At 37.5% G+C, this 20,380-nt stretch overlaps 1 protein-coding gene across 1 annotated transcript in view; it reads right to left on the reverse strand.

Moving 5' to 3' along the window:
- PTH1R (parathyroid hormone 1 receptor) overlaps positions 1-20,380 on the reverse strand; it is a 313,629-nt gene that overhangs the window by 72,289 nt on the left and 220,960 nt on the right. The window contains exon 4 of the mRNA XM_063452826.1: positions 2,672-2,782. Within this exon, the coding sequence (XP_063308896.1) occupies positions 2,672-2,782 (111 nt within the window). The remainder of the gene's footprint in view (positions 1-2,671; positions 2,783-20,380) is intronic.

The raw sequence follows: 20,380 nt of genomic DNA on the forward strand, positions 1-20,380 counted from the left end.
TCTTAGGCTGCGTGACCTAAAGTGTGCAACTCCATTCTCATTCTATTGAATAACCCATGGATTGTGAGGAGTTGAGAAGATATGCCTCACCCCAATCCAAAACTCCCTTGCACATGCACTGAGTGTTGGAATAATCCTTCCCAAAATGTTTTTTTTTTTATTTTGCATGGTTGGTAACAGGACTATATAACAGTAGAAAGTACAGATATATTGCTCATTATTTGTTTTGTTATTTTCTTTTAACAATGTATCACAGCATCTTTACACAATACCTTGTGCATTTTACAGACAATGATTGCTACAGTTTGTGGAATTCCCTTTACACAGTTTGGAGAGTAACAATGACAAACAAGGCATGCAGGTTATATAAGCATTCAGGGTGCAATGAATGTGATGTAAATAATAAAATGCCCAATAAAAGATGATATTATTTAACTCAAGGTAGATAATAATTGGGTTAAAGTGCAGGAGACCAGCCATTACATGTGTGTTCTTTGTCTGGGATATGTGTTTATAAAGAAAGCATTGAAATTTATCACATTTTTAAGAATGTCTTTGGTCGAATGCTAAAATAACTAAATAGAAACTGGTTATTCACCAAGTAGGATATTCACCTGAAAATTGCATATTTAATCCAAAATAACCCAAACTGGAATTAGAAGTGTAGACGTCAGCTATGTTTTCAGGGTAACTATGGGTAAAATAATTCTAATTCCTTAGAATCCCCATCAATTATCAGCTTCTACTATGAGCCAAACCGCTAGATAGAGTATATATCACAGGATAGAGTGTCTCTAAATGCCTTTCAGTAGCTCGTTCAAACAAAACGAGCCACACACAGTGGATTATGGGTTTACAATGAATTTGTAGATGATCTACTTTCTGATACGATGTATTACGTTATTGATACATTTTATAGCAATGCGTCCAGTGAAATATTTAAAGAATTAAAGTGCACACAACCTATTTGCATGGAATGTCAACACTATAAATGTAAGTAAAGCTAAGCTAAATAAATGGAACCCATACAGCAAAAAAAAAAGGAAAATATTCAGGATTTCAATACCAGATTTGTCCTACTCTCTGATAAAAGCTAATGTCTGTTAGAATTTGGGGAGGTGTTTCCTTTCTGGTTACTGCAACTGCTACACCCACTGCGTGACTTTCTGGTGTGACCTGTCGTCCAAAGTAGCATTTGTTAATTATTCACCATGGATAATGAAGGCTATTCAGAGCTATGCATACACAGCCTTCCAGAACTATTTACCTTCCCAATTAAATTGTAATTAATTGAATTCCTATTGACTGGGAAGATCATTATTCCACAGATTGGTCTACATGTAACTAGAGTTACGGAGGTCTGATGAGAGCCCAGGAAACTTGATGGATAATGAAAATGAAAAATAAAAACTTAATAATAATATTATGGATGGCGGACGAAGGATTACTGTGTACTGTCTTTTAGTTAAAATGCAAGGATATTATAAATAATGTCATCATTTGATTAACACTGCATGCCCTTTCTTTATCTTCTTTTTAAATAAAAAGAAATAAAGAGATTTTTATTTTATTAAAACTAAGGCCTCCATTTATTGGCTAAGCTTTCCAAAGAATTTAATATTTTTGGGATAAACTTATAAAATTATTTAATATTATGAAAAATACTTTAAAGGGTTAATACAACCCTTTAGGAAAGTTAACGTTTTTGGACTTACATTGCCCTATTGACCATTGCCAAATAAAAGTGTTTAAACTTACCTGCAATTCAGGTTCGAAGCTACCAGCAGCAATCTCCCTTCTCCATCTGATATCAGCAGGGGCCTGGCATGGTCCAATCAGAGGCTTCTCACAGAGGCTTCTCTGATTGGACCGTTATGCCTGCTCATGTGCACAAGGTGATTGGAGTAATCCTTTAGCTTTGTAATATTTTGATATTTTCTATATATTTATATATTTGTTTTACATATTGAATATTATTTGCTATTTTAATATGTTGAAAAAAATTTTTTCGAAGCTTATCGAAAAATGTCAAATCGCGGCATAAGTTCTGTTAACTCTAAAAATGAACATTTTGGAGAGTGACAATTAAGACCGTCTCTGTATCGGTCTTTACACGCATATATTTACTTAAGGACTAAACCTCACTACAGAAGTAAGGTCTCTCCCGCTCACATACAACCGGGAGGAGAAAAAAAAACATTTATTGAAAAGGTATTACAAAAGGGATCAAAACTCACAGAAGCTGTGAAAATAAAAAATAAATGCAGCACTGTTTTTCCAATGCTTATTGTGTTTTCCGTATGATTGCTCTAACCTTGATCCTAAAAATATGATTAGAATAATTAACAATACAATAATTATATTGTATGAATTATGCATAAAATACACATTAACAATTGAGCGTAAATTCCCACTGCGTTCACTCTCCCCGTAGAATCTCTTTATTTTGGTATCTATACACTGGACGCATTTCTTTTATACCTTGGGCTTCAAGGTTTGTGTCATACTAAGGACTGCCTTGGGTATGTACCATTCCAATCATCTTTTTCTAAACTTAATTATTTTTATGGAATTCATTTTTCAATTCACAGAGAACATGTTAGACATTAAAACACACATTTTTGTTTTCATTATAATTCTTTTAACTATCTACCTGGTTTTCAGTTTTTACCTTTGTGGTTGAAGTCAAGGATGTATTCGGGGCAAGGAATGGACACCACGCTGCCTGGGGCACCTGCCGGCCAACAGACCACACCGTCCCACTCAGACAAACAAAACCCATCTACAAAAGATACACAAAACACAATAATTCAGTGCATGGGTGTTAGTGCGGACTCAGAAATAATTGGGGCAGATAGAAAACACGATAATTGTTTGCAGAACAGTTATAAAACCAGAATTTGATTTAGGAATGCCTCAAAAACAAAATTTCAGAACTAATTTTAACATACATTTTTCAGTAGTTCCTTAAATTCACTTCATGATCTGACTCCCCTGATGATTAACTTTGCTGAACAGTGAACAACATCCAAACAACACAAAAAGAGATAAAAAGAAACTCTATACTGTATAACGCTTCACAGCAGCAACAAATTGTTTCTGCCATTCACTTATTGCTTTAGTTAAAAACCCTTTTGGGAAATAAACACATTTTATAATGAAAGAATCATCCATTATCATTTTTGATTTTTTTCCCCTAACATAATTTTATTTTATAAAAATCACAACATGTTCTTTATACATTCATTGTACCATGTTTGGAAGCTACTAAAGTGAACTAAAATAATTAACATTTATTCACCTTTTTAATATTTTGAATGAGCACAGACATAAATTAATCTGCAGTGTTCTACCTTACTCCCAGTTGGGGATAAATTCCCAGCAGAACATTTGGACATTTTCCAACGCTATATTCTTTTTAGGACAATTAGATTTTGGCAGATCCTGTGTACTACAAAGTTTTTTCTGAATATAAAGAAGGTATAATATCTTTGCAAAAAGTATTCGGTAAAATCATATCGAATGCACTGGGGATTGGTTTGTAGAATATACTGAGATAGCCTGACCATGTTATTATGGTTTTATTGAATAGCAACAAGATAAGAAAGATTCTTCAATTTTTTTTTTATTTGAGGAAAAAGCAGCACATATTTGTCACCGATTGAACGAAATGTAAATAATATCTGAATTGAAGGTTCACAGCGTACTGTGACTGTCATCATACACATGATAAAAGCGACACGTCATTATGTCACGTATGTTGTAAACACAGTGATAACATAATTATAGAAAACAAAAATCTATAGCAAAAAAACAAACAAAAAACAATAATGGGAGCCCTAGCTGATCCTCACATTTGGTGTTGCATTCGATGAAATATAACTGAAATAAATGCACTTTTTGTTTTTGCAGATCAGAGCTTTTACAATGGCTTATTATAATGGCAATTTTTCCAGTCTTTTTTTTTTGAAGCGTGCTTTCTTTCTTTTGATAATAATTTCTTCCTCCTACTCAATTTTTATTTCTTTTTTTTTAAATTCATTGTTTATACAACAGAGCAGCCATTAAAAAGTACGATGAGAAATTGACATATGGAATTGTACATCCCATGTTGTAAGAAACAAAGAAAAACATCCTAAAAATACATCAACCAGCTTATCGGAAGAGTATTCCAGTTATTGCAGACCAGGGTCCATGGTACAACACTGATTAGAAGAACACAGGGCTAGCAGGTGGATCCCATCCCACATTGGTGTAAACACAAATTATCACCAAGTGGATTATACAAGAGCATTGAAGGCCCACATTTTTAAAATCAAATGCAAGTGAACCAAACTGAGGATGGAAAAGGATGGGTCAAAAGGGGAAAGCAGGGGTTCTCAATTCTTATTTCATTATTATATTCCCCATCTTGAAGCAGCCATTCTGCTGAACACTGCGTCCATGCCTGAGTTACAGCATGTTGAAGTGATACCAAGTTTACAGCAATTCTCAGATCCTCCAATGAGTTCCATGCGGGAGTCAGATTAGTCCTGGTTTCCAAAAAGGGATCCCCGGAAATCTCAAGACCAAGGTATCCTCCAATGCCTACTTGTCTCCTCAACCTCCCTTCCAAATAGCACTCTCTTTGGAGATTGGGGGGGCCGAGCCAAGAGTGTTTCAGGTAGCCTCCCCGTCAGGAACTCTAGGTGTAATATGAGTCCAGGTAAACCCCGGCTGCCCCTCAAGCCTCTCCGAAAGGCCAAGGCTTGGGAGCTTCTGTCACATCTTCTTTGATTTGCCTTGCTTGGGATACGTCTCCAAGCAGGGAAAATCTAGTCGGCTACGTCAGATTTATTACCAACGTGCCAACATAGGAACGGAGTGACGTCATGTCACTCTTTCGCTATGGGTGGAGAGCACATTGTAGACATCCCCTCCTCTAACAACAAAATATGAATATATTTAAATAAATAGGATAAAAACAATTAAACCTTTTATGTTTTGACAAAAACAGGAGTGACCAAGCATTGACAAAGATTTGTGGAACATGTACATTTTGTGGGAATACAAAAGATATATCTCTAAAAGAGGCACTCTAGACAATTATCCGGTCTACACTGCCCTCTCATTGCCCAAACACATACCTCCTCCCAACATTTAAAAAATACTTTTTCATTTTAGAGATGTGAGTGGGGGTGGTTTGGAGTCGGCGTGTGGCCAGAAGCGGGGCTGTTTGGAGAAATTTTAGGTGATTTACTAATAGTAATGTACACAACTAAATTGTATTCTAGAACAATGTATCTTATTTACAGACTGATTTTTAAACACAGTTAAGACACTTGACTTGTATTATTGCTGGGGATCTCTGTTATACACTCACACACACCAACAACATGAGAGGAACATTAGAAAAGAAAAGATGGACAGAGGGATTTGGGTCTGAAATAATGACAGTCCATCCTACATAGGGACACTCGGGAGTATGCAAACTGTATATACCAGTTTTATCAAGCCGTAGTGAGATACCTGAGTGGAATTGTTGTGTCATTATTAACCAGAAAGTGAAGCTTTTTGCAACTGTCATCCCTCATGGAGCCACCGCTAGCAGCAGTTCTAGTTGGGTCAATAGAGCCCTGGGGCGCCGTTCACAGAGCGTCCATGATTGAAACATCTTTACCTTGTTTATGAAGTCTCTGTACTAATGCCTTACTGCAAACAAAGAGCAGCGTGGTCCGTTTCACATGCACTGGGGACATTTCTAAAACTGAATGAGCAGGGACATTGCATGGTTTACAAGGAGACTGCTCAGCTTTTAGAACTTTGCTTTAATTTCTATTAGTGACAAGTGTATCGGAACTGGTGCATAAATGAAATACTCCTGACCACAGCTGTAGGAAGTAGAGGGCTGGTGGTGAGCACCAATGTACAGGTAATTTAGTTGGATAAGAAAGAAGGGATCCCCAGTCACCACAGTCTACCCGGTACTGTTTAACCAACAGGAATATCACCAAAAAAAAAGCGTCTTAAAGGAATTGTTCTTCTTGGTCATAATGCTTTAAAAAAAATGCATTTGAATAAGGAAATTCAAATTAAAACAACATGCTTTCCTGTAATTTCCTGACCTTTTAACATAAGTAAACTGTTTTACTTTTTCTTTTTGTGCAAAATTGCATATTTTTATACGTTAAAAGATGAGGTCTGGTTGCTCGGTCTGGGGTTTAAAGTGAAACACTGCACACGGACTCCAATCACCATGGCCACTTCAAATCACCGACATAGTCACGGTGCTTGAGATAACTCTTTAATCAAACAGCTCATCCTGTATAACTTGTCTGCTGCCATAAATTTAGTTACAGAGCGGTGAAAGGCAACTTGCATTAATACAATTATATTTGACTTTCTGAAAAAATCAAACCGACATTTTGATAGAACAATGCATCATTTTGTAAACAGAGCCACTTCCTTTTCAATAAATGAACCTAATTCAGAATTACAAGAAACATTTTTTTGAATTCACAGATTAAATACTTGCTATTCAGGCCAACGGCATCTGTCAGATGTAATTAACAGAACGATGATAAAATGCAGTGTTACTGCAAAATAGTCTATTTAAACAACAGTATCTTGGTTCTTGGAAAAAATATTCACATAAATGTTCTGTATTGTATCACTGCAAAAATATTTCAAATCCTGCCCTAAACGTATGATCATTTAGATGCCCAGACACTGCATCTGAATACTTGTTAAATAGATTTGTAATTTTCTATAATTTGGAGCTTAGTACCTGTCTCCAGAACTGAATACACATGCCTAAGCGTGCATCGCAATTATCATTAGAAAAAAATAAACTCGTTATTCTATATATCATATTTACCTTAACTCACTTCGTTCAGTAAAGTCTAATAGATTCAGTTACAATGTATTCAATAATAATTTGAGTTGGGGTCAAACGAAAGTCAAACATTCATATGGTTTCTATATGAGAACCACGTGACAATCAGCGCACGGAAACATTTCTCTAAAAATATTAACCATCTTATCACCAAAAGCAGCAAAATAAAAGGTCACTTTTATTGGCTAAACACTGACACTGTAGTCCGGAGAGTTTGAGGAAAACCACAATTTCAAAAATGTTAAAAATATAGTTAAACATTTCTCTAAAATTATTTTTTTTTTCAGAAAATGTTATTAAAGGTGTTTCATTTTTTTGGTCCTTTTGCCACTAGTAGACCTTCAGAAACAAGAACATTCGTGACAAATAATATGCAATGAGTATAACTCATTTACCTTTCTTTAAAACGGTATATTTGTAATAATTGGTGTGGATAATTCCCTCCACTTCCTATTACATAATTACAGATAAGGGGATAGGTAGGGCTAATACGTGTAATATTATTTTTATTGTTTTGGTATATATATATATATATATATATATATATTTATTATATATATATTGGTACTTGTATTTGAGATAGACCGACAGACAAATATAGATATACACACACAGATGTAATATATACTTCGTGGACCTTATAAGTTACTCACCACTGCAAGTCATATCGGACTCACCAGGTGTGAATCTCTAGCCAAGGCTAAACTAGCCTATGAGAAGGAGCAAATGGACATTTTGAGCCCTGGTATATATATATATATATATATATATATATATATATATATACAGTAAGCTCGGCATCCCCCAATTACTGGTAGGTTCCTTACATTAAGGACTTATGGATTGGATATCAGGATATAAAGCCTATGGGACAGAGAAGGCATATTTGATAGACCCTACTCAGTTAATTAGTACCCCTACACCTTACAGTGTATGAAATGGAGGGAGCTTAACTTATCAGCCAAACCTTTAAAACCATTTGCCTAATATCGTGTAGGTCCCCCTCGTGCTGCCAAAATAGCTCTGATGCATTGAGGCATGGACTCCACAAGACCTCTGAATGTGTCCTGTGGTATTTGGCACCAAGATATTAGCAGCAGATCCCTCAAGTCCTGCAAGTTGTGAGGAGGGGTCTTCATGGATCGGATTTGTTGTTCCAGCACATCGCACAAATGTTCAATCAGGTTGAGATGTGGGGAATTTGGAGATCAAGGCAACACCTTGAACTCGTTGTCATGTTCCCCAAACCATTCCTGAAAACAATTTTTGCAGTGTGGCAGGATGCATTAACCCGCTGAAAGAGGTCACTGTTATCAGGGAACACCTTTTCCATAAAGGGGTGGTACGTGGCACACGAATGCCAGGACACAAGGTTTCCCAGCAAAACATTGCTTTCTTCTCATTGTGCACCCAGTTGCCATCTCTTCCCCAGATAAACAACACACACGCACTCAGCCATACACCTGATCTAAAAGAAAATGTGATTCATCAGACCTGACAACCTTCTTGCATTGTTCCATGATCCAGTTCTGATTCTCATGTTCCCTTTGAAGGTGTTTTTGTAGCAGGACAGGGGCACTCTGGCAGGTCTGTGGTTACGCAGCCCCATATACAGCAAACTGCGACGCACTGTGTGTTCTGACACCTTTCTATCATGGCCAGAATTATGTTTTTCAGCAATTTGAGCCATAGTAGCTCTTCTAAGCGATCGGACCAGACAGGCTAGCCATCACTCCCCTCGTCAATCATGAGCCTTGTGACCCGATGAACCCGATGATGCTTCAATGGTTGTCCTTCACTATTTGGCCCTTGTCAAAGGCACTCACATCTTTTTACCTGCCCATTTTTTTTTGCTTCCAATACATGAAATTCAAGAACTGACTGTTCATTTAATGTCTAATATCCTCCCCATCGATAGGTGGCATTGTAACAATATAACGGTTGTGGCTGATCAGTGTATATATCACACATCCCCTGTTTAATGTGTTTCTTTGGGGATGGGGGTCCATGTCACAGTTCATTTCCGTCTTACATGGACCCGTTATATACCATAAAATAAGGTTTTATCTCGTCATTGATTGCAGGGGGGATTAGGGGGATTAGGGGGATTAGGCAACCAACATCTGAAAGCTAGTGATGGCTAATTAATAGTTGAACACACTTTCCTCTGATGTAGCTTCTTCCTTAGCGAGTTCCAGAACCCTGTTTATCAGTGTTCGTATCCAAGTCACCATGTGCTTTAGCCTAGTCCTGATTTACCCTTATTATTTATTTAAACTTGGTCACTGAAAAGGTTAAGTAGTACAAAACACCTAACAGAAATTTATGGTAAACGCTACATACATACAGAAAAGGACTCAATATAAATATTATAAGTAATAAAACAAGTATGATTATTTACCGTTTAATTGGATTATAAAAATCCTAAATTATATTTCTGGGAAACCATTAGGGATACACATTGCTGCAATTAGATTTCACTTAGCAAAGTAGCTTACTTGACAAAATTGTCGCCATTCTTTGACATTATTAGCAGCCCGGACAAATTGGAGCCCAGACAAATTATATTATTTTAAGCGTAATTCGAGGTTAATAGTAATTTCAGTGAAAATACTGTATGTATCATAGAAAAAGGATAATAATGTGTTTCTAAAGTAGGATGAATGAGCTGCAGAAAGCAGGAAACAGGAATGAGAAAAATGTGTCTCAGTGGGGATCGCTAAACTTCATACACAAACAGTATATATACCGAACAAAAACAAACAACTTTCTGGTGACCCGCTCTATAACAGGACTTTACAAAGGGCAAGAGTTCTTTATGAGACATCATGAAAAAGTACCTTCCCTACAGCAGAGGAAGAGTGTTCTTGTTTATACAGTAAGAATAAAAAGAATATATAGAATTCTCTACCTAGATACATCGTGTCAGCAGATTAATTCTTTATCAAATGTAATAATAGACTTTCAAAATATCAGGCTGTTTTTTGGTAAAACAAAATATCATGGTCAACAGCGTTTTGACCAAGGAGATATCTGATTGCTCATTTGGAGTCAAGAAAAAATGTTTCTTCTTATTTGAGACCCAATTGGAAACTTATCAAATCTCAGTGAAAAAGGTATACGGGACATAGTCACAGATATCTGCCAAAATTCAGTTACCAGGTTTATATGTCATAGTTACAGAGGTAATGAAAAGGTAACCCCGAGCTGGCTGAAGTGATCTGAGAGGAGATGTTTAAAAAATACAGTAAACAGTTTATGAAATCCATTCTGATTCCAGGTTGTAAGAATGCAAAATATGGAAATGTTCGAAGGAGGTACATACCTAAAAGGGTTACTCCAACTACCATGTCCACGTACTAAGTAAGTGATATTTGCACATTTGTACCAGGGGATAACTACACCCTTGACGTTTGTGACTTAGGCCCCCAGAACTCTGTCACAGGCTCTCTGGTGTCAATTCTGTAAAAAAACGTACAGCTGCCATCAGTGTGCACAGCGCTTTGGCGAGAGATGTGGCCAGCTTCCTACCTGCAGACAGCACTGCGAAAGGTCAGATTATTCACTTTGACAGACTGCAGACTGCATTGGCCAAGCTCTGGGAAGGAGTGCCCGGTGATTTTAGCTTAGTTAAACTATATGTTTCCTATTAAGGGACTGAGCTAATTAGTAATGGGCAAAAAATGAAATTAAAACATTTTAAAATGGTTAATAACCCTTTGAATTAGATGTAATGATTCCAGCACAAGCACATCACACTTCTCCTAAACACTAAAATACGACATAATCAAACCATTCGGTTTTCCATAAAACAAAATGAAAATGAAAAATAATGATACAAATAATCAAAGAGCAATCAAGCTATTCCTGGAATATGGAAATTTAAATCATAAAATCCAGTATTGTCTGCTGTAAATAGCAACATATATAGTTTGACATAAAATAAGCTAATTATATTTGTGCTCATACGTGTGGAAGGTGTAAAGCTGTAATCCCCATCAATTTTTCCTGGGTAATAACATGTTATCACATAATAGCATATTCGTATTATAACACATTAATATATAATTATATAAATACAAATGTGTAAGATTTCGAGACCTGATAACAAAGGGTCACCGGGTGTTAATCTTCCTATATGTTACCATGCAATTATGTGTAATATTAAATGTAAATATTTTTAATCAATATAAATTGTAATGTCATTTCAACACATATATAGGCAGAAATAATGCAATTTGGAGCAACTGCATGAGTTCAGTGATAGCTTGTTGCCATCAATACAAGTCCTGCTATAATCCATTATTTTATGCAAACAATAAACACATTTACCCATTAAAATAATGTCACCGGGATTCGATTTTCACGACATGTGGATCAGGGGTGCGCAAAAGGTAGATCCCGAGATGTTGCAGAACTACAACTCCCATGATGCTCAGCATGCCTTTAGAATGACAATGCATCATGGAAGCTGTAGTTTTTAAATATCGGGGGATCTATCTGTTGGGCACCCCTCATGTGGATGATTTGGGAAATGTAGCTGAGGTTTTCATTCAGCAAATAGTTTCGACTTGTCTGCAGATCCCATTGAGTGCCCCAAAGCCCACAGATGGTTAACATTTTCTACAGTAACAGGCAAAACTTGTCTCTATATATCTCTTAAACATGGAGATTCGTTTTGGGCCAACCTGCATTTCAGCTGAATTTGAGCAATCAGTTGATTTGCGGAATTTATAAGTTGATCCTTTAACCAAACTAAGGGAAAATGCTCATAGCACTGTACTATAAAATATATACACACCGAATGGCCCATTTGTGAGCCTTTTTAGTTTTGATTCAGACCCTGAATTGGGATCTCTGTCCTGAAGTTCTGCTGAATCTTCTCTCCGCGAATAAGTCTAATAACTGTGGTGTTACAATATTAGCAGGTTATATAAGAGAATGGACAACAATCACTAAGGATGACAGTGCCTTACACATGTTTTAACTACCCCAGTCTTTGGCTAAGGATGCTGGGTAAAACATGCTCTTGCCTTTTTTTAAAAAAGATGGTGCAACTGGCATTTGTTTGTTTTTCTTTGGAGATTTTATTTTATTATTATTATTATTGTTTTATTAATTTATAAAGTGCCCTCACATAGCGCAGAGCAGTGTGCTGGTCCATCGCTGTTCTGACCAGAGTTGAGATATTCAATGATTAATACTAAGAGCCTATCAGGGTTATTCACTAAAGGGAGAACTTAAAATTAATTTCAAATTTAAGCCCAAAATAGCTGACCTACAGTTGCAAGAAAAAGTATGTGAACCCTTTGGAATGATATGGATTTCTGCACAAATTGGTCATAAAATGTGATCTGATCATCATCTAAGTCACAACAATAGACAATCACAGTCTGCTTAAACTAATAACACACAAAGAATGAAATGTTTTTTATTGAACACACCATGTAAACATTCACAGTGCAGGTGGAAAAAGTATGTGAACCCTTGGATTTAATAACTGGTTGAACCTCCTTTGGCAGCAATAACTTCAACCAAACGTTTCCTGTAGTTGCAGATCAGACGTGCACAACGGTCAGGAGTAATTCTTGACCATTCCTCTTTACAGAACTGTTTCAGTTCAGCAATATTCTTGGGATGTCTGGTGTGAATCACTTTCTTGAGGTCATGCCACAGCATCTCAATCGGGTTGAGGTCAGGACTCTGACTGGGCCACTTCAGAAGGTGTATTTTCTTCTGTTAAAGCGATTCTGTTGTTGATTTACTTCTATGCTTTGGGTCATTGTCCTGTTGCAACACCCATCTTCTGTTGAGCTTCAGCTGGTAGAGAGATGGCCTTAAGTTCTCCTGCAAAATGTCTTGATACACTTGGGAATTAATTTTTCCTTCGATGATAGCAATCCGTCCAGGCCCAGACGCAGCAAAGCAGCCCCAAACCATGATGCCCCCACCACCATACTTCACAGTTGGGATGAGGTTTTGATGTTGGTGTGCTGTGCCTCTTTTTCGCCACACATAGTGTTGTGTGTTTCTTCCAAACAACTCAACTTTGGTTTCATCTGTCCACAGAATATTTTGCCAGTACTGCTGTGGAACATCCAGGTGCTCTTGTGCAAACTGTAAACATGCAGCAATGTTTTGTTTGGACAGCAGTGGCTTCCTCTGTGGTATCCTCCCATGAAATCCATTCTTGTTTAGTGTTTTACGTATTGTAGATCGCTAACAGGGATGTTACCATTTGCCAGTGACTTTTGTAAGTCTTTAGCTGACACTCTAGGATTCTTCTTCACCTCATTGAGCAGTCTGCGCTGTGCTCTTGCAGTCATCTTTACAGGACGGCCACTCCTAGGGAGAGTAGCAGCAGTGCTGAACTTTCTCCATTTATAGACAATTTTCTTACCGTGGACTGATGAACAGCAAGGCTTTTGGAGATACTTTTATAACCCTTTCCAGCTTTATGCAAGTCAACAATTCTTAATCGTAGGTCTTCTGAGAGCTCTTTTGTGCGAGGCATCATTCACATCAGGCAATGCTTCTTGTGAAAAGCAAACCCAGAACTGGTGTGTGTTTCTTATAGGGCAGCTGTAACCAACACCTCCAATCTCATCTCATTGATTGGACTCCAGTTGGCTGACATCTCACTCCAATTAGCTCTTGGAGATGTCACTAGTCTAGGGGTTCACATACTTTTTCCACCTGCACTGTAGATGTTTACATGGTGTGTTCAATAAAAACATGGCAACATTTCATTCTTTGTGTGTTATTAGTTTAAGCAGACTGTGACTGTGACTGTGTTGTGACTTGGATGATGATCAGATCACATTTTATGACCAATTTGTGCAGAAATCCATATCATTCCAAAGGGTTCACATACTTTTTCTTGCAACTGTAGAAAAGTTCTCCGAGCAGTCAGCAATGCTTCCACTTTGTCTAATGTGGTCTTGATTTTGAAATCTACCTTGACTTCACTCTAATTTCTCACTTTCATGAATTAGGCTGCCGTGGTCATCCTGCGATCACATTACACATTGCTCTCTGATGGTGTTGGACAGCAGTAACCGAGGGTTCTAGACAGTGCTGGATAATGCCATGCTCTTATCATTGGCAACAGCCAATCAGAACACAATATGAACCGCACATTACCTCTGAGATATCCATGGGGCACAATGTTCTTTGGACTCCTTGACAATGCTGTGTGCTCAATGTGCCAAAGGAAAAGCAAACATTTCTAAAAATGGTTTAATATATTTTTTTTAATTAAAAAAAACACAAAGTATGAGGCATGCCTTATTATGGGTGTGATTTAAATTTTATCATGTTCACCACAACTTGGAAACAGTGGCAATCACACAAGGCGTCGGGAAGACTGGAGAAACGTGTCACACAGACACATGTTGAAATGCACTCACACTGTACGAGAGATTAATTTCAGGACATTTCAGCACACACTGCTATGCTTTGTCAGTGCTAAGTATGTGGGCAGCCCCGGTGGAATGTGGCTCCCCATTCAGACATGGTGTCTGTAGCAGAGATCCAATACTCCAAGTGCTCTCAGGTTGGAATAGAAATGCTGCTTCAGTGATTATAGTCCATCTCCCCAAGCACTAGATGACACTAAGTCAAGGGGAGAAGAACATGACAGGAAAAAGGGGTAAGAGGAAGGCACATCCAACCTGGACAATCAACACATTCAATCCAATACACATGCCCAAATCTTATGGAGAAACATATAAGCACTCCTAACAACACAATATAAAAAAACATAAAGGGTCTCTGGGCATGGAGATTGTGCTGTAACACAACAAAGCCCCTCACCCACAGAGACAATAGACACTTTTAGGGGCTCCTGGGACCAGGCCCATAGTCTAGGGGTAGAAGGCTAGCCTTTACACCGCTCCAGGGGGCTGTGTCATGGGAGATTCAGTCACAGTGTCAGTGATGCAAATTGTGTTACTTGTAGACTTGGAGATTCAGATTGCTCAGGTTCAAAATTCCGCAGAATTTAGACCAATTATGTGTCATTTGAGTTCTTCACACTGAAGAAATTTTGAAAATCAGAACCATGTCATCTGAGAAGCCGCAAGAAATGTTTGTGAGTAGTTTTTTACGTTTTTGTTAAACACCTCTTTCCCTTTGTTTTAGGATTTCTCCAGCAATTTTCATATCAACTTAGAACGTTTCAAATGTAACCGAAATGGTGCCCAATGTCTGACACTGCATTCTCAATGTAACATTTGCAATTAAACTGTAGCAATTACTTGTTCCAATAAACAGATTGAGCTGTAGGCTACAAACGGCAACAACCCGTTCTATGGAGGAAGCTGCTTAGATAGTATTTATTATGCTTGATAAATCTGTAGGCAGTGATGTTGATGTATTTATAGAATGGATTTATATAGAATCACCGAGGATGTGCCTTAGGGTCTCTGTCTGTTCGTAATTAATTTATAACATTCCCCAGGATCGTCTCTGGTTGCAGTTCCAGCAGTAGACCAGATGACATTATCACTTATTGTTTTAAGTGGACACAATCACTTTAGTTTCGGCTCAGTAAAGTGCAGACTAGCTTTTCTGGTGCAGTTGTTCCATAGATCAGAATGTAGAAAAATAAATACCAAGATTTCACAGCAGAATGCAAGTCTGTGCTACGAATATGATCATAAAACAAAATTCACCAATTACTTATAATTTCTGTACAGTAAAAGCAAACAGCTTTACATGGGGCATATTCTAGACTTATGCACTGCGAGATTTTTCAATTCTGTAAATGAACTTTTATGAGTTTTTTTTCCCAAATCAGCTATTTCGGTCCTCGTTTTGGTTTTTATGTTGCATTTATGTTTCATTTCACTACGATGTGCCATTAATGAAGTAGACATTTACAGCCTGTAGTCCAAACCCAGCCCCAAACCATGTATTGTTTTATAAGAATCTCTGATTAAAGCTACTAAATAGCGATCCTCATTTAAAATGCAACATGTAATGCCCTATTTGCAAATTCCACTCACTTAACGTCAGGTAACCAAGTTTCTCATTTGGAAAAGAAAAAAAAGATCAGCTGAATAGCTTTTGATTTAGTAATGGTTTTGAATAAATAAACAGTGATTGCCGTGCTGATTAAGATGTGTTCTATATGATATCTGATCCTCAAAACAAATTGCTTGAGTGCATAACAAGATTGTAATATTCCGCTTTGCTGTGTGGGTTCACCGAGTGCAGAGTGAGAGGCTGAAGCTTTATATAACATGACTCTTAAAGCAACAGTCAATCCTTAAAAATTATGAATTATAATGAAAAACGTAGTCCAATAAAGAATTTGATTGTGTTTTTATCTTTTGCAGAGAACTGCAATATGTCTGTAAGGTTATTTAGTGTTGAACTGTGCCCTTATCTTCAGTGTTGTTACCAAGCTTGACTGAAAGGAGAGGTGTGATAACAAACACCGGCTAAATCATTCTTTAACATACCTTCCAAGTGTCTCGGTTTCCGCAGGACTGTCTTAAATGTGAGGGCTTGTCTGGCTGTCTCAGGTTTGTTTCCAGGTGTTCCACATCTTGAGACACCCAAGAAACATAGCTAATCCTCACATATCATTAGATGTTTTTGCATAGTGCTGAGTAACCTCAGGGCACAAAGACCGGCAGTGTACCAGGTGTGCTCTGTGCTTGGTCTGCCTTGATTTGTGTTGGCTGTTTGCTAATCACTTCTAAGGTAAGATTTTTATATATTTTCTTGTGTGAGTCAGAGATGCATTCCTCTAGTTTGTATGACACATACCATACAATGGAATTACTGTAATTGGTGGAGAATAACAAATTGGTTGAAACAGAAACATTGCAAATTCGTCCACACTAAACTGTATTCCTCTGACTGGTCTCTCATGTCAAAACATAGCAAATCATATCGGGTATCATTAGACGAGAGGATTAGTCAGGATTTGATTTAATAATATAGTATGTTCTTTCAAGCTAAATTCGAGAACGTTTGACAGCATTAAAAAAAGAAAACATTTCATAGTTACATCGTTTGTAACATTCGGTGTCAGTGCATGCCTGCAGCTTTGGTTCTCTTTCACCAGAAAATGCCAACGTTTTACACCCAGTGGACCAAGGGACCAACACTGTGGACAAATTCATTGAGGTAAAACAAAAGAAATCCCATGGCAAAGTGCTAAATGTACAGAAATATTGTATGCGTGCCCAGGATCATTGCTTCCTGCTAGAACTTCCTGCTCTAGAATTTATCTGAATTTCTCATCTGAACATGCTTTTATCTCCCCCAATAACAAAGATTTGTGAAAATCAAAAAGAAACCTGCTTACTGATCCACAAATTAATTCTGCCCTAGACGAACTTGGAAAAAAACTAGAATTTGAAGTAAATGAACAAGTACAGCAGACCCAAGCCATGAAATCGCAGATGACGGTAAACATGTGCAACAAAAAAGATTATGTCAGAGGTTGTCACATTCTGCTAAAGCATATATAATAGTTGGACCATCATTTTGGAAGAAATATGGAAGGAGGGGACACCAAAGGAAACAATATTGTAACACAACGATAATACTTGGAAACTCGGAATAAATGGATTTTCAAAGTGAAATGACTTGCTAAATAAACACCAACAGAAATGTGTACAAGACACAGTTCAAAGAGGTTCGAAATGGGAGAACATTATGATGAAACATTTGCTCCTGTAGTATACCGCTATAAGAACATGGACTGAAAGAGAACTTAAACCAACTATATAACAACAGTGATTCCCTAAATACCGACATCAAAGAGGACCTCTACATGGAAGATGTTGTCAGGATTTGTAGATCCTTTGTGGAACTGTATGCACAAACTTCAAAAGATTACCTGCTGTCACAAACAGGTCACACGAGCACGACATGAAGTGATGAACAAAGTGCTCACAACGGGAGGCTTTTCGGAGAAGAAAGCAGACAAAAGGAACATGCATTCTGATTTACCTATTATACGCGAGTATAAGCCGACCCGAATATAAGCCGAGGCCCCTAATTTTACCCCAAAAAACTGGGCAAACTTATTGACTCAAGTATAAGACTAGGGTGGGAAATGCAGCAGCTACTGGTAAATTTCTAAATAAAATTAGATCCTAAATCAATTATATTAATTGAATATTTATTTTAACTGTGTGTATATAATGAATGCAGTGTGTGTGTGTATGAGTTCTGTGTGTGTGTATGAGTGCAGTGTGTGTATTTGAGTGCAGTGTAAGTGTGTGTGATGCAGTGTGTGTTTGTGTATGTGTTGCAGAGCCTTGGTGGGGGTTGGGCATTTTTATTATTATTTTTTTTTCATTATTTAAAAAATAATAATATTGTTATTATTATTATTTTTAATATATATTATTTTATTATTATATTTTTTTCTTTTTATTCGTCCCCCCTCCCTGCTTGATACATGGCAGGGAGAGGGGCTCTCACTTCCTGGTGGTCCAGTGGCATGGGCTGTGTAGGAGGGGGGCTGGCAGCGAGCACTTACCTCTCCTGCAGCTCCTATCAGCTCCCTTCTCCTCCGCGCCGGTCCGGTCAGCTCCCTCTGCAAGTCCCAGTGTAAGTCTCGTGAGAGCCGCACTATGACCCCGCGGCTCTCGCGAGACTTACACTGGGAGCTGACAGAGGTGCTGAACGGACCGGCGCGGAGGAGAAGGGAGCTGACAGGAGCTGCAGGAGAGGTAAGTAACCGCACACAGACCCCAGTCTGTATTATGGCAATGCAAATTGCCATAATACAGACAGTGACTCGAGTATAAGCCGAGTTGGGGTTTTTCAGCACAAAAAAATGTGCTGAAAAACTCGGCTTATACTCGAGTATATACGGTATATTGGTGGCATAATAATTTGTTCTAAACAAAATGAGGACTATAAAAAAAATACTTAGAAAATTCAGCCACAACTTTGCAATTCAAAAGTTTGGAGACATTACTTGGTTTCATAAAACCTTGGTTTTCAAACGGAGAGAGGATGAGGGAGCAATCCACTCAACTAAAGACTGAAGATCAATGGAATACTGGCATTATATATGCAAGAGAAGTAATGATACTTGTGGACTGGAGTTCCCCAAATTACCAATTATCTAATAACGATCAGTACTGCAATAACAGTTACTGTTTGAAGACCAGATGTTGATGTAACATTAGAGATCTTGTGTCAGAAAGTTATAGCACTTTAGCAACATGATGAAATGCAGTAAAAAGGGTGAATATCTTCAAATTTACTTACTACAACAAACCAAAGTTATCTGGATATGTAGATGCTGACTGGGACAGAGGCCCAATGGAAAACAAGCCTTGAAGAAGTCCACCATAGCAGTACAAGCATGCGAAGAAGCAGTTGAGATTCTGTTCCTTCTAGTAATGGGGATGAACATGACCAGTTACTGAATACAATAAATTATTATAAATTCGGGACAGACAGATAAAAATTCGTATCAGGACCAAGTACATTGATGTGAAGCATCACCTAATTGAAGGCCACTCGTGAGAGACCTACATTAAAGACTAAAGATGCATCAGAGCATTATTTGATGATGGACAATTTATTGTGAAAGGATATTGGAGTCTTGCCATGAATGGCCATACATGATGAGTGTATTTGGCAAACTGTACAGTAGGTGGAGCTATATCAAATTGTAGAGTGAAGTATAGCTTTTTCTATATGATTGTCTCTCTGTGTTGCAGTTTCTTGTTACAATATTTGAATATACCAGTAAAGTTAATTACTCTGCATTAAGTTGAATAACTTTAAAAAAATGTATTAAAATAAATTAAACACGCACTAGGCAAGTAATGTGTATTTTATTACTGAGAATACCGGCAATAATTATAATAATATTTAATACATAATGCATACATAATCAGTGATTAGACAATAAAATATGACACACGTTGTTCAGATACCATCGTTATTGTAGATATTTGCATACACATATGGCCATTAAATAGCTACTCTTTGTATCAACAGCAGAATAGTTAATACAAGTTGGTGTTACACACAGTCGTGTAATGTTAATTTTAATGAATGGTTATAATATATAAAAGGTCAGCAATACAATGATTTGTGGTTGTCATTTAACCCTAGCAGTTACGAACACAATGCTTTGTTACTGCCTGTAGGTTACGTAGCAATGTCTGAAAATGCTATTGAAACTCATGTTCCTCGGATAGCAAAGTCCTCAGATGATACATTTGGAGCATCTGGGGGGATTACAGAGTAAAACAGGGCTAGCTGTCCTGTAAACGTCCGACCTAAGATCATGTAGCTCGAACAGCCCTTAGCAGGAGCCTGTCCAAAGCCATGATCTATTTCTAATGTGCAATAAATTGCCAGAAATCAATATCCAATGATAACGTATATTAGTCTGTAAAATGATATAGAAATCTGCAAAGTGCCATCTGATAACCCACTTTACAGTTACTATGGTGCATTCTTTCATCACCTCCACCTCTTGTCAACGGCACTGAAGTGCTCTCCGGATAGCGA

This window comes from Pelobates fuscus, chromosome 4 (genome assembly GCF_036172605.1).
Source record: "Pelobates fuscus isolate aPelFus1 chromosome 4, aPelFus1.pri, whole genome shotgun sequence".
In the NCBI taxonomy this organism is placed as follows: Eukaryota; Metazoa; Chordata; class Amphibia; order Anura; family Pelobatidae; genus Pelobates; species Pelobates fuscus.